The 14,552-nt window shown below is 31.8% G+C and overlaps 1 protein-coding gene across 2 annotated transcripts; it reads left to right on the top strand.

Moving 5' to 3' along the window:
* Positions 1-107: 107 nt before the first annotated feature.
* On the top strand, positions 108-8,897 carry LOC126781436 (uncharacterized). 2 transcript variants are annotated; one of them, XM_050506421.1, is made up of 4 exons: positions 108-844; positions 2,208-2,405; positions 4,053-4,253; positions 4,577-8,897. In XM_050506421.1, exons 1-4 carry the CDS (start codon positions 323-325, stop codon positions 5,102-5,104), a joined length of 1,449 nt encoding a protein of 482 aa, XP_050362378.1. In that variant the 5' UTR covers positions 108-322; the 3' UTR covers positions 5,105-8,897. The 2 variants fall into 2 exon arrangements, with proteins under 2 accessions (XP_050362378.1, XP_050362377.1); XM_050506420.1 differs by having other exon boundaries at positions 108-961.
* Positions 8,898-14,552: the final 5,655 nt, after the last annotated feature.

Below are 14,552 nucleotides of genomic sequence, written 5' to 3'. Positions count from 1 at the left end.
TAAAATAAGATATATATTTTTAATATGGGAATTTGTATTGTGTACAGAATCTTTATATTTATCTATCTTCCTTTATCCCATAGAGTATAGAAAAGACAAAACTACTAGCAATGCTCGTAGTTGCTTAACCAATATACTGTACTAAGGAAATAGTGATAAAAAGCTTTTAATAGTTTTAATTACTAATGTTACACTTGACATTTTTTGGATTACAACCATCACATCACAAAAAACGTGTGTGCCAAAAATCATAAACTACGGAGGCGCTACGGCCGCAGGGGACCGGTTAATTCTTTTCATAAAATTTCAATGTGTTCTGGAAATGGTTTGCAAAGAGGACGTGGTATCATGGTTTAAAGAATTGGAAAGCTATAAACGCATAGATGCAATGTGTACATTACTAAATATGTGCTTGCCATTTGAATTACGTTTTATTGGCACGTACCTTGAAGAGCTCGGTAAGCGGGATTTTCAGGAGTTGCGTGGTGCGGAACTAAGGGCAAATAATCCAACAGATCTCGCGGCAGATATCGGGGGAGCAGACACAGATTCTAGGACGCGGCGGAAAATGGCTTTATATGTTTCACTTTTACGGTCGTGTAACTTCGCTTGTGCCACCACATTGTACAATGCAATGGTCAGTTTAGAGCAAAGTGGTCTATTGAAAGGTTTATATGGGGATCTGCTCGAAGAAATACTTCTGTTATACACAATGGCACTGCATCATCCAGCTTTTACATTTGATCAGAAGTCACACTTTGGTGAGATATTAGAAAAACTGAAAATGGAAGATCAGCGAATACAGTACCAAGAACAGCAGGACCATAATATAAATTTAGCTCCTGTGAGTGGTTGCCATACTCAATCTAGTATCACCACAAATATGTCAGTCCCACCACCTAATTTGTCTAGCTTGGTGCCACAGCCTGGTATCATGTTTGTTAAGACACCTGGGGTGCAGGTCAGTTTCAATGCTCATTATTCATATGCATCACCATGTACATTTTCCATATGCATCACCGTAAACATTTTCCATATGTATCACCATGTACATTTTCCATAAATATTTGCTTTTTATCATATCACTGTGCATTTAAACATTTTTGTCATTATATGAAATTAGTTACATAGTATATATTTCATGTTAAACTTACATTTTTGAATAGAAATACTTGAATGCTATGAATTTATCATTTCATCTTTTTAATTAGTTAAATCTATAAAATCTAAATTAAAACATTTTTTATAACTTCTATTCTAATCTTGTAATAATTGTCATGTTACAGGTTTAAATTGAAACTAAAAGTATAAATAATAGAATTTACTATTATATCTAAATTTATATATAAATCTTATATCTTATTATTACAAAAAAAAAAAAATAGCAAATTATTCATACCTCATATGGTAAAATGTAATATATGCCCAAAGGTGTAAGGCACGTCAGTAGTTTGTTTAATATGTACACTTTTAACCTCAAAAGGCAAGGTTTATAAAAATTGGCCTATAAGCCATTGTTTATATTTGGATCAACATTATAATCAAATTTAAGACCTTTTTAACTATATATACAATAACAATTATATATTATGATTATTAAAATAATGTTCTATTTTGATGATTGGTACTCAAAATTAAAATACAAATGAACAACAATTAATCATTTATTAAGTAATAATTTATTTTATATGTAAATACAAATTACATAATTAGTTTAATGATTTCATTCACTATTGTTTTTTTAAATTCATCACTAATACATAATGTTAACTTTGACCTCTTGATAACAAAATACTCTTAATGGGAGCACTTGATATAAAAATCCTGTTACCTACAGTATTTAATATAAATAATGGAATACCTGTTATATATTAATATATAGTTATTATTATATCATAAACTTGGTTCAATTCCATATATATTATATATATACCAAGGATTTTATTCAGAGTCTGGTAAGTCCAAGAAATTGACAAAAATATTTGCTGGCATGAAAATTATAAACAATTGATCAATAATTTCGATTTTTACTTTTTTTCTGAATAGGAAACCGGAAGCTATATGGGTGGCTTGCCTTCTTCTGCTTTTAATTGGCTTTGCCAATAAAAACAGCATAGGTTATAAAACTGGAGTTTTGTTACCATTTATTTAATTTAAATAATTAAGGTTATAATAAGTTGTTTAAATTTTTTGTGAAATTATTTCAGGCTCCTACATCAGATGGAGTTCCAGAACTGAGCTCTCCTCCTGTGTTAAGTGGTGCATCAAACCTGGTCCCAATATTGAGTGAAGTGCCTCATCCTCCTCCTGGGTTGCCAATTCCACAGTACAATGTTGGAGACTTCTTAGGTCAACACACATGGCCTGCTAACATCATAGTCTCACCACTCAATCAACCTTTAGAGGTTTGAAATTATGCTATTACTTTATTATTATAAGTATATAAGAATATTATTACTATTTCCCTGTTCTGTAACATTGGTATTGATTAAATGAAAATAATAATTGAGAAATTATAGTAAATAAAAACAAGGTCTCAATATAGTGAAAATGCCTATAAATCATGTTAATAATGACTTAGCAATTATATAATATAATGTTAGCAAAATTTGTAAGACATTGTTCTGCATTGTCATGTAGTTTAGCAGAAAATAATAGAAGTTGATATACAGCACCAATGCCATCTAGTGGCGAGTCAAGTTCCATAATATAAATACTATATAAAAAATTACACATTTGTGCCAATATGTGGTGAACAGTCCATCAGTTTCAGAGTGTAGTTCAAACAAATATACCAATATCTTAATTGATATACATATACTTATATGGTTTTACTTATAAAGATTGCTTAGTGACAGTTTTATTAAAATACTGTTTTGCTCTTAATATCCTTGATTTGACATTAGAAAGAATAAAAGATAGCATTGATTAACTATTCACCCGCTTAACAATATTTATAAGTAAGGGCCATAGATCCTATACTTATAAATACACCTAGTAACTGTTGATAAAGTAGTTCTAGTTACCTATAGATAACAATGTATATTTTGTAACAAAGCAATGTAATATACTGGTGGTAGGGCTTTGTGCTTTGTGCTCGTCTGGGTAGGTACCACCCACTCATCAGATATTTTACCACAAAACAGCAGTACTTGGTATTGTTGTGTTCCAGTTTGAAGGATGAGTGAGCCAGTGTAATTACAGACACAAGGGACATAACATCTTAGTTCCCAAGGTTGGTGGTGCATTGGCAATGTAAACGATGGTTAACATTTCTTACAATGCCAATGTCTATGCGTTGGTGACCACATACCATCAGGTGGCCCATATGCTCGCCTACCTATTCTATAAAAAAAATGTTCTAATTCAAATTCAAAAAAAGTTATTCCACATAGCATTATACTTTCTTATTGATTGTCCAAAATACCACAGGTTTATAAAAAAAACACCTCAGACCTAAGAAGAACCGGTGAAGGAAACTCAGTGTTTTTTTTTAACAGCATCAATTTACGTAAATTAATGCTTACAGTAGTAAATTATTTATTTTTGATTTATTCCCAAGGCTTGCTATCGACGAAAGCTTTGAGACGCAAACATTCTTTGAAGACTAATGTCTCGAATGTCAGTTTATGTTTGCTCTTTGTATTAATAGAGCGTACATCAAAATTTCTAAATTATTATTACGAAATTACATTACATTAAATATATATTTTGTAATTGCGGAGCGACAGTCAATACTTTTATTTTTTTAAATTAGTTTTAAGTAAAGATTTAAAGGGTTAAGATTATAAATTGCGCAAAAAGTTCTCTTCTGCAGGACACAAATCTTATTTATATCGGCTGCATTAGATGTAACATGAATGAGTAAAATGCCGTAAAACATTTTTGGAAGTAATTATCTTGGAAATATATGTTACTATTTTTTTAGATAAATGTATCGTTCTGATAGACCTTTTTATTTGTGCTATTCAGAAAAAGAAAGGTTAATAGAGTTTAAATCAAAAAATAATCTTGGAATTGGAAAAAACAATGAAAAGTAATATATGTTTCAGGTCTTAAACTATCAAACTGGACAAGGTGGCGCAGGCGCTCCAGGGTCACCGTTGCTGTCGTCGCCGGGAGACAGTCGCGCAGCGTCCCCGCGCTCGCGTCGGCGTCTGTCACGTGACCGCTCCCCACCACTTTTGCCTCTGCCGCCGCCCGAGACCTTACCGCATCTCGCCACCACTTTTGACAGTCTTACTGTGTCTGAGGTCGGTGTATTAAATTACATTCGTATTTCCAATATATAAATTTAATCTTTAATATGTAAAAACTATCTTACATTTTCATATATTTAAGCCCTTTTTGAATATATTGTAATAGCTGTGTTCTATTGATTGAATTATGTGACATACATAATTTAGACTGAATAGCATCACAAAGATTATTTGATTTCGATTGTTGTAACTCTCGGTATTCATTTCTTTGTCTTTTAATTCCTTATTTTATGTTTTTCTGATTTAGTTTCGACCGATGTGATTGCTGGTTTACTATATTGATAAAATAAATAAGATAATGAAAATAATTATTTTAGATGCGGCATAATGTCGGAGAGGAAAGACTACGTGAGATAACTGCCATGCACCAACAGTACCGATCACTCGAAAAGCTAAACGGCGTCAGAAGACGCGCCACCTATGGTCCACAACCTCGCTCGTCGTCAGACAGTGGCTCCAGTGTAGCGTCATCTCCGCCCAGCACGCCGGCGCCGCAGCCGCGTCGTGCGACTCCCTCCATGCCCCCCGCCCCCGCGCCCTCCGCGCCGCCCGTGCCCTACTTGCCCTACACGCGGCCTTACCCCTATCCTACACCTCCGCCTGCATATCGACCGCCACCGCCACCATTTGCCAACGGAGAGCCGCCGCCATATCCCACGGCGGCGCCTTTCGCTGGTTTCGTTCCCGTACTGTACGCGCCACCTAAACTATCTTGCTGGAACTGCGGCGGTGCGGGCCACGCCGGCCATGAGTGTAAGGAACCGAGTATGGAAGAAATGACCCGCGCCGGAGGTTATCAGTTAGACTTTGGTGGGGCCCCCCCACCTGAAGCCGGTGACAAGTAGGGGATGGCCTTGCGCCCGGCCCGGTAGGACGTGGCCCCGCCGGGACGGGCAGAATGCCGACGTGGATACCCTTTATCTTTCTCCTCGGATCGTCCCCGCTGGATGATCCGATGTCAAAACGGGACCGCGCCTTCTGTGACCTGAGCATAGAGCTTCGATATTCGGTCCGGCGTATGAGGCCCGATGAAAAAACTACGAGGGTTTCGATATTAGATTGATTTGTATTAATAGGTGTGGACCTTAGTGTAAAACTGCGCTTATTGAGCTGTCATAATCAAAGTTAAAAGTGTCGATTTAATTTGACATTGAGTATTTACATACTTTCAATTATGCAGCTTTTTATGACCAGTAATGGTAACTTAATTTTTGCATTTTTTGTATATCGCAACGTCTCTTTGGATTAACTTTAATATTTATTTAACTCTAAATAATATTATTTCGACTTTCAAATTTGCAATTAGTAGTTAATACGAAAAAAAGTACAAAAATACTTTAAAAATAATTAATTAATTAATTAATAATTCAAATAATTTTGACTGTGTAAATTATATCTTTTTAATTGAAATGACAATATTACAAACAAGCTGTATAATTGAAAGTGTGACTTTCACTTATTATTGACACTAATTGTTTCGGCATATTTGCTATAAATTAGAGGGAATTCCGTATTAAGTAAAATAAAATAATGGTTTTAACGTATAAACAGTAAATTAGAACCCGCGCACAACTGGCGATGTACATCACAGAGTAATTTGATTAATATGTAATAAAAAAACTAATATTTAAACGGAATGGCTTGTCTTCAACAGTAGCGAATGTACAAGAAGGACAAGAGGTTTACATACTACTATTATACTTTGCGGGATCTTACTATTATGAATATATTAAATTTCGCACTTTAAGGTCGAGATTAAATGGGCATGCATTCTCTGAGCTGCAATTCGCCAGATTTGTTCCGGTGCTGAGACATTTAAAAATACTGTTATTATGATATTCATATAAAATTACAAAATTGGAATATAATATTCAATATTAAAAATATATATATATGTATCTAAATAATGTTTTAAATTGTTTTTATGTATAATATGTAGTGACTTTCTAAACAGTGCCATAGTCATTGCTACAATTTAAGTCATAATTCAAATCTCTCGAATTTAAATTAATTTAATGTTTTATATATGTTGAATAATACAAGTGCATTTTAACTATTCTCTTAAGAATAGAATAGGAATGATTTTGTTTGCTATAATAATACAGGTTGTAAACAATTGAATGAGAATTTTCAGATTAATCTCACATTGTAAATAGGGCTTTATTTCCTTAAGTACAAATTATTTGAAAATATTATTTAATTAATTAATAAAGTTAAATTAAGATCTATATTATATTATATTTATGGAATTCCCTGTAATTTTTTTATGTCACTTCCGTAACAGTGTACGTAATATTTTAGAAAAGCAAGCATTAAGCTATTGTGTATAAAGTTCAAATTCGTCTGACTGAATAAATATGCTAATGAATTGTTTCCTTTGACCCAAGACTGATTAATGAACTAGCGCCGTGTATTTCCAAAATTTTTAAAACTTTGTCATGGGGTTTGTACAGTTTTGGTTATAGCGAGTTTCTTAAATCAGAATTACAGATATATCATTACAGATTCATAGGTCTGACAAAATGATAATAAATTATCATAACGACTGTACCCGCGTGTGTGTATTTTGAAATATTTTAAACATATTGAACAAGGGTTAACTGATCAAGTTCAAGAATGGCAAATGCTCTTAATGTTAAAAAATTAGTGTTTATATTGAAGTCATTGTAAATAATTACAAATGTGTAAGAGAGATGACATGTCCCTGGATGTGATCATATTTTGTAAATATTTTCGTTTATATAATTAGTTGATATATTTAGAGATTGTTTATATTTGTAAATTACTTTGTAATAATTTGAGTGATCCATATATTGTAATTGATTGTTTTGTATGATTACTGTCACAAATCACAATTTTGCATTTTTTAAAATCCCCGTTCTTAATAATAATTGAAATTAGAGGATTGTACCTATAATTGTTTTTTTTTTTGCATTATTATATTTTTTTAATCGAGTCGAATGAGTCACACGCATAGGTGGGCGGGTCTCAGTGGCCGATTATAGTAATAAATTGAACAATATTTTCAGTATATCGATTGGTTATTTCAATGTTTTTGCGTGTTCTATGTTGCATTTAGCTTACGATTATAGTTAAATTATCCGATAGTTATCATACTATATGCCTTCTCAAGTGTAAATTATAACAGAAGAGAATGTTCATAAAACATGTATGTACATAGTAGTTTAATTTTATAAATTGATAATAATAATAATAATCATTAGCATTAGTGTTTGAAAAAATAAACGCAATCAAATATATCGTTTTTTTTAACCTTGCGATTAAGTTGAATGGCAAGGATTACTAAAAATCACTCCTTATGAAGGTTGTATGTCCATATAACGTAAATCTTGTGTTATTTAATATTAAACATTTTATTATGATATTTAAAACGAAATAAAATAGATTAAACATAGTGAAAGTAAATAAACATTTGTATCTCTACCACCAAACCTCTGTAGTATCAGTGTCAAATCATTTAGACTAAATCCAGTGAAATGTCACAATTATTACAATTTAACGCTTAATTCACGCTCATCGTGGAGACAAGAATCAACGTTCGTGACCATGTAAGTTCAACCATACAATTTTTCAAGAAGCATTAATTCGCGTTTTGCTGTTTTTATAATTTATTGATAAGGTATTTATTAGTTCTTGATATTTTTTAATTATTAAATTTTGCGTTGTAAATTGTTACTATTATATTTTATCGACATCGTTATAAGTTGACCAAATAAATATGATGAAATACAGTAAAGTTGAAGATACTGCTAACGTGGTTTGTATAAATATTTTACTCGACCTTGAAAATGTTAATGACGATCAAACTGAAAAAATTCTCGATATCAAAAATTTACTGTATTGAGAATCTGTTTGAAAAAGATGTGCCCAATATTATTTTAAGGTTAGATAAATGTTTGAAAACATTTTGTGTAATATTGAAAAAAATCTTTCAATATTTATGCAAGTTAGTGCTTCAGCGTGCATTTTGCAATAACAATTATAACGATAACTAATACATGACTTGTTTTCTTTTCTATAATTGTAATGTTTTGTTATATTAGAATATCTATTAATTTTTAAATGCATCCCGTCCATATTGTATAAAATAATGGCTGTAAGTTTCTTTTTTTACATGATATTCGTTGCGCGTGGACTAAGGTTAAAGTTTCTCGTTTATCATTGTGCAATAACAGAATTAAAGTTTTATAGGTCTAACTATTGATACTACACGAGGTCCTGTAATGTTGCAATGCAGCTTTATAATATTAATTTTGTACTAGTTAAAAGTATAAAATTATTTTTTTACTTTGTACAGAATGTTATAAATGTGATACATAATTTTTAAACATTATTAGCGATTGTGATTTAGTAAAGTGTGTAGTTTATTATAAAATAAAAAAAATATCGCTTACTAAATAAAATAAATTGTACCATGCTCTACAGCGATGTATTTATAACATTGTTTTCTCACAATTTTATATTCGGATACTTTTAATATGCTGTTATATTATCTACTAATAAAGAATTGATCAGCGTTTCAGGAAATCGAGTGTTTCGGCCCAATTTTATAAGACCTTTGTATCCCACCAATGCTGTGAATCATTTGCTTCCTGAGAAATAAACAACCAGTATCTCTATTGAGTTTCCTTCATATTGTCCTTTGTTTACTTTATACTTTTTTTTATACTTTTGGTAGGTATTAGTTGATTTGAAAAATTATGACAATAATTTATTAAATGACATATTTGTATCAATAACATTAGTACATTTGGATAAAAACCCGTACGTTGGCATAGTTTTTATTTTTATAAGAAAATATTATAAATGGGGACTGGTTTTCTCGTGGTATTTTATTCGCAAACTACCTATTTGCATCTCTGTTGCTCCCTTTAGTAAGAGTTCACGATCATAAATTATAATTAGTTTGACTTTGCATTTCAAGCATTTTAATTGGAATTGTAATAGTAAAAATTATTTCTCTTAAAAGGAATTTTGCATTGTGATGCAGAAAATAACTTAAAATGTAAGTAATAAAACCTTGGAAGAAGTAAAAATATCGATTTGTACAAACAGTTTTTCTTAGAATGAACTTTACAAACATAAAACATGCAGAAGTTAATCTTACAATAAGAAATGAAATGTAATGTTTTACTAATAATATACTATTAGCTATTAACCTTCATCTTATCACCATTCAGCCAATCGCAGTTCATTAATAGACCTGCCGCCTTCGGCAGAATGTTCTCTTCAATATTGAATTTAATATGTATTATATGGCGAAGCTTTAGTGTAATAATAATATTTATGTACATATCATTATCTGACTAATATTAGGTCCTTGGAATTGGCGTTTTGTACGGGAGGAATATAAAGTCAATTTTTTTTTTGTAAAATATATTTAATTAATCAAAGTATGCACCATTGTTATCTATGCACTTTTGCCATCTCATAGGTAGTTCATTGATCCCTTTACGAAAAAAAACCATGGGGGCGAGAATCAATAAACTCTTTGAAGGCGGTTTGGACTGCCGCATCGGAGTTGAATTTTTTCCTTGTAAGACGTTGTAAAAATTCTGGAAATAATGGTAATCTGTTGGAGCAAGGTCCGGGGAGTACGGTGGATGTCGCAGACATTCCAATTGTAGCTCATCTAATTTAGGGCTTGTTTGTTGTGCAGTGTGTGGTCTTGCGTTGTCTTGAAGCAGCAGTGGCCTAGAGCGATTGACCAATCTCGGTTGTTTAGCAGCTAGTTCTTTGTTCATGGTTTGCAGTTGCTAACAATAGATATCTGCCGTAACCGTTTGGCCAGATTTTAGAAATTTGTAGTGAACGACACCGGCGCTAGTCCACCAAAGTAACTTTTTCTGAGTCAATTTTCGTTTAGAGCAGGATTTGGCTGGTTCTCCAGGGTTCAGCCATTGCGACGAGCGCTTCCGATTACAGTACAGTATCCACTTTTCATCACAAGTAATGATTCGATTTAAAATCCCATTATTGTGTCGGTTGAGCAAAGTAACACAGCAGTAGATGCGTGTTTGCAAGTTCGATTCACTCAATTCATGAGGTATCCATCGTTCAAGTTTTTTACTTTCTCGATTTGCTTCAAGTGGATTAATACAGTTTTATCACTTACCCTGAAGCCTGCAGCTATCTCTGAAGTGTTTTGTGATGGATCCGCTTCCACAATAGCCTTTAATTCTTCATTATCCACTTTGGTCTCCGGCCGTCCACGCGATTGGTTCTGAAGGTCGAAATTTCCAGAACGAAAACGTTGAAACCAAAAACGTACCGTGCTTTCTTTTGCAACACCAGCGCCGTACACATCATTAGTCCTTCGAGCTGTTTCTGCAGCACTGGTGCCACTGTAGAACTCGTACACGTAAATATACCGATATTTCATGTTTTCCATTTTGCGGCAAAGAAAAAAATATTGAGGAAAAAACAAATAAATGACTGTTTTCAAAACTCAAATGTACCAGCTGAATTTATAAATTTGAAATGGAATTCTTAACCAAAGAGGAGATATTTCAGATCAAAGTGGTCAGTACGACAAAACGCTAATTTCATATGTAAGGAGCTAATATTATAAATGCGTCAGTTTGTGTTAGAATATCTGCAACTCAATCAAGATGGAACGACACTTTTTAATGAAATTTGATCGGTTATGTTGTAATATTACAAACGGAACTAAGGATATATTCTGTGTATATGTAAGTTCTTCGATATCTTCGGTGATTGAGAACAGCTTCAGGTTATTCCTTTTTTCTTTGATACGTCGTATAAGACGAGATTCCACGCGAGGTGCCATTTAAAGTTGAATAATATCTAAAGAGTGGAATGTAGTATATTTATTTCAATTGTTCTCATTGATTAGATTATTGTCTATTAATAGATTGGTCAAAATAGACATTTTAATTAACGTGCATTCAGATAGTTTAGGAAGCCTCGATATTTTCTTACTTCTATTTTCAGTCTCAGGACTCGAGACTTTTCTAAATAACCATTTTTGGTTAATTTAATTTACAAAATAACTATTTTAGTAGTACCAAATTAACATTAAATAAAATTCCAACATTTTATTCATTATTCAGGGTCTATGTTATTAACGTGTTAAATTATCATGATTCTAGATTTATTTGATTGTAAAATTATATATTCATAAAACAAATATATTAACTATAAAACAGACTTTCAGAGTAATCGTTATATGTACATGCTACAACAAATGAAATATTAAAAATTTATCGATTCTACGTCTAATAAAAAGATACCCTAAAACCTATACTAATATTCAACTCTATGCGAGTTATTGCAAGCCACCACGTTTTTTTTTTGTATATTTTGACTGGACTTTATTTAGTTTTGTTGATTGTGCAAATAAATTACCTTGGTGGCTTTGTGCAAGACCACTTATCACATATATATGATTCCAGGTATTTTTACAAGATTAAATAAATAATGCAAGAACTAGTTATGTATATATTATAAAGCTATATATTTTTGTATTTTCTAAAGTAACATACAAAAGAACATTATAAGTCACTCATGCTAAGTGCAAAAGCTAGTAATAACATAATTTTCATAAATAACATTTATACTAAGCATAGACAAACACATTCAAATGTACTTACGTCAAATAATTCGTATATACAGTTTTAATATATTTTTAATGAAGCTTAAAGGTACGTGTAACTTCGTGTAATATGTGTGAAACATTATACTTACAAACAAAAAGTTGATTTTCATGATGGACAGTGAAGAACAAATATAATATGAGTATTCTTAGTAGGCTTTTTGTTTGTCGAGTTAATAAGCAAAATGCTTATTATGATTTTATCATAATTGTGTCTTATTGATTTGTTATGACATTGTATCTTTTAGGATAACAATAAAATTTACGTAATGTTTTACTGAATATGTGTTCCGAATCGGAATGTGATGAATTCTAATTCATTTGATGTCAGAATTTATACTACAAAATTAATTATTAATTTTAATTTATAAGACCGCGTAATGTTTAAGAACAAGATTTATCTAGTTTTTTATTTCTTTTTTTGGGAATGAATTTGAGTACGGTAAATTATTTTCTTTTCATTGATATCTGAACTGACCGTTCGATATTTAACGGGCTCTCATAATAAAAAATGTAATCTGTGCTCTGTGAGTTCTATCATCATATATATAAGTGTGGACGACCCTCCCTGGTTCCTTCAGCAACTGGTAACCTATGGAAGACGTATAAATAGGAGGACCGAAGACACGTACTGGACCCAGTCTACGTAAAATAGTTGGTGCTGTTGAAGATAGGTGATTTGGGCTCAATTCCCGAATAACGTACATTAGTACTACAATATGTACTATTAGATAGCTTTTTTGAAACGACTGAGATAAACTAAAAGGGTCAAAGCGCTAAAGGTATTTGTAGGTATCCTAATCTATATGATTGGACACATAAAATGTTGTAAGGACATAGTAGGAACTATTTCAATACGTCTACTCTCTTTTGTAGAGTGAACAATAAAATTGTCAGACTAATCCGTCCTTTTCGACGTTTTTTTTGTGTAGGTAATATCTCAAAAAACGTTGACTCCAGCGAATTAAAAAACCTTCATATTCAATAAACATACATAGTTCCACATATTTTTTATTATGTACCTGTTTCTTTTTTCAAATGTGGTTGAAAATTCTACACTACAGTAATGAGACTTGCGGATTTCGGGTGAATATAGTTCGGAAGTTAAAAATAAGATTATAAAAGCTTTTGGGTGGATCTAGTAAACACGTAAACTGTACCCGTTGTAATAATAGACAATAGTACGTTTAATACTTTGACAATAAGGTAACATGTGGAAAATTGGATTATTTGCAAATTAATTTCATCATATTTCAGTTTATTTTCGTAGTAGCGCATACATAAGCGAATATAATGAATGTTTATCATGTCTCATATAAAATGTAATGTTGTCAATTTTGATTATAAGCACGAGTGGAAACTGTTATAATATAATATGGTATCATAAATTTACTAAACGTTAACAAAGACAAATTTACTTATAAGTCCCTTAAAATATATCATATTCAATTCAAAGTATTTATTCAAATTTTAGGCCCACGAGCAAATGGGCCACCTTAACCTGTTCACATCACCTGTTCTTTTTTAATGGCAAGATTATTTGTTAAATATATCGTCGCGGATAAATGGCATAATCAAATGAAACATGTCAGTTGGTTTGATTAACATCTCTTGAAAAAAAAAACCTAATATATAATAACTCGAATCTTGATATGATGATACCGAAACACAAATTTACAATGTCGCTGCAATTATTTGATTTTCGATCCAGACCCAGCAATTGCACTTTTATTGTGTTAACAGAATTAACCAAGGTGATTTAAATCTAGCTCGAAATCATAGAATCAACAAATCAGTATCCAATCATAACTTATCAAGGGGGAGTTGAATATATTTCATTGCAATTGTCTGTAAAAGAATATACTTTGACAGTTAAAAAAGCCATGATGGCCCAGTGGTTGGAAGAATCTTAGGTGATGATTCGGAGTTCAAACCCTGGAAACCACCACTGAATTTTCATGCCTAATTTGTGTTTATAATTCATCTCGTGTTCGGCGGTGAAGGAAAACATAGTAAGGAAATCTGTATGTGATGAATAAAAATCTGCCACGTGTATCCACCAATCCGCATTAGAGCAGCGTAGTAAAATAAGCTTCAAACCATCTTCTTAAAAAAGAGACGAGGTCTAGCCCGTAAGTCAGACATTTATAGGTAGTTACTTTACTCTCTTTTAATAAAAAAATCGTCCAGTATCATTATATAAATACTAAAATAACTAATGAGGTTTTACTAAATTCATAAAAATATTAGAAAAATAACATTTTTAATAGAACTAGTCATCCTTCAAGGTTCAATACTTTCATTCCACGTGCTAAGTTCTCAGGATGGCGAGTTTCTCTAGTTTTCTCAATAGATAGAAACTTTGGGTTTAAATCAAAGTTTCTTTATAGTAACAGGGCACGTACTAGCAAAAGTTATTTTATTGGTCCGCAACTTCATAGAATTTCATATCTTCTTGTTTTACAAAGAGCACAGCGGCTAATTTATTAATAACTTTCATTAGAGAACAGTATCTATACAAGATAATACTTTAGAGAACCAATCTCTCATGTTTACTTAAGAAAATGAAATTGCTTAACTTTGCTTTAATTAAATATTTCCATATTTAATTAATTAATAATGAAAATATTTACGTACTGAATACTTGGCATGTTTTA

This window comes from Nymphalis io, chromosome 3 (assembly GCF_905147045.1).
Source record: "Nymphalis io chromosome 3, ilAglIoxx1.1, whole genome shotgun sequence".
Lineage (NCBI taxonomy): Eukaryota > Metazoa > Arthropoda > Insecta > Lepidoptera > Nymphalidae > Nymphalis > Nymphalis io.
This window is presented reverse-complemented; position numbering and strand designations above follow the sequence as displayed.

Excerpts from the sequence above, each read along its gene's own strand:
- LOC126781436 (XM_050506420.1), top strand. The coding sequence starts at position 323 with ATGGTTTGCAAAGAGGACGTGGTATCATGGTTTAAAGAATTGGAAAGC. Across the intron at positions 962-2,207 it reads TTAAGACACCTGGGGTGCAG|GCTCCTACATCAGATGGAGT; the intron begins GTCAGTTTCAAT and ends AAATTATTTCAG. Across the intron at positions 4,254-4,576 it reads ACAGTCTTACTGTGTCTGAG|ATGCGGCATAATGTCGGAGA; the intron begins GTCGGTGTATTA and ends TAATTATTTTAG.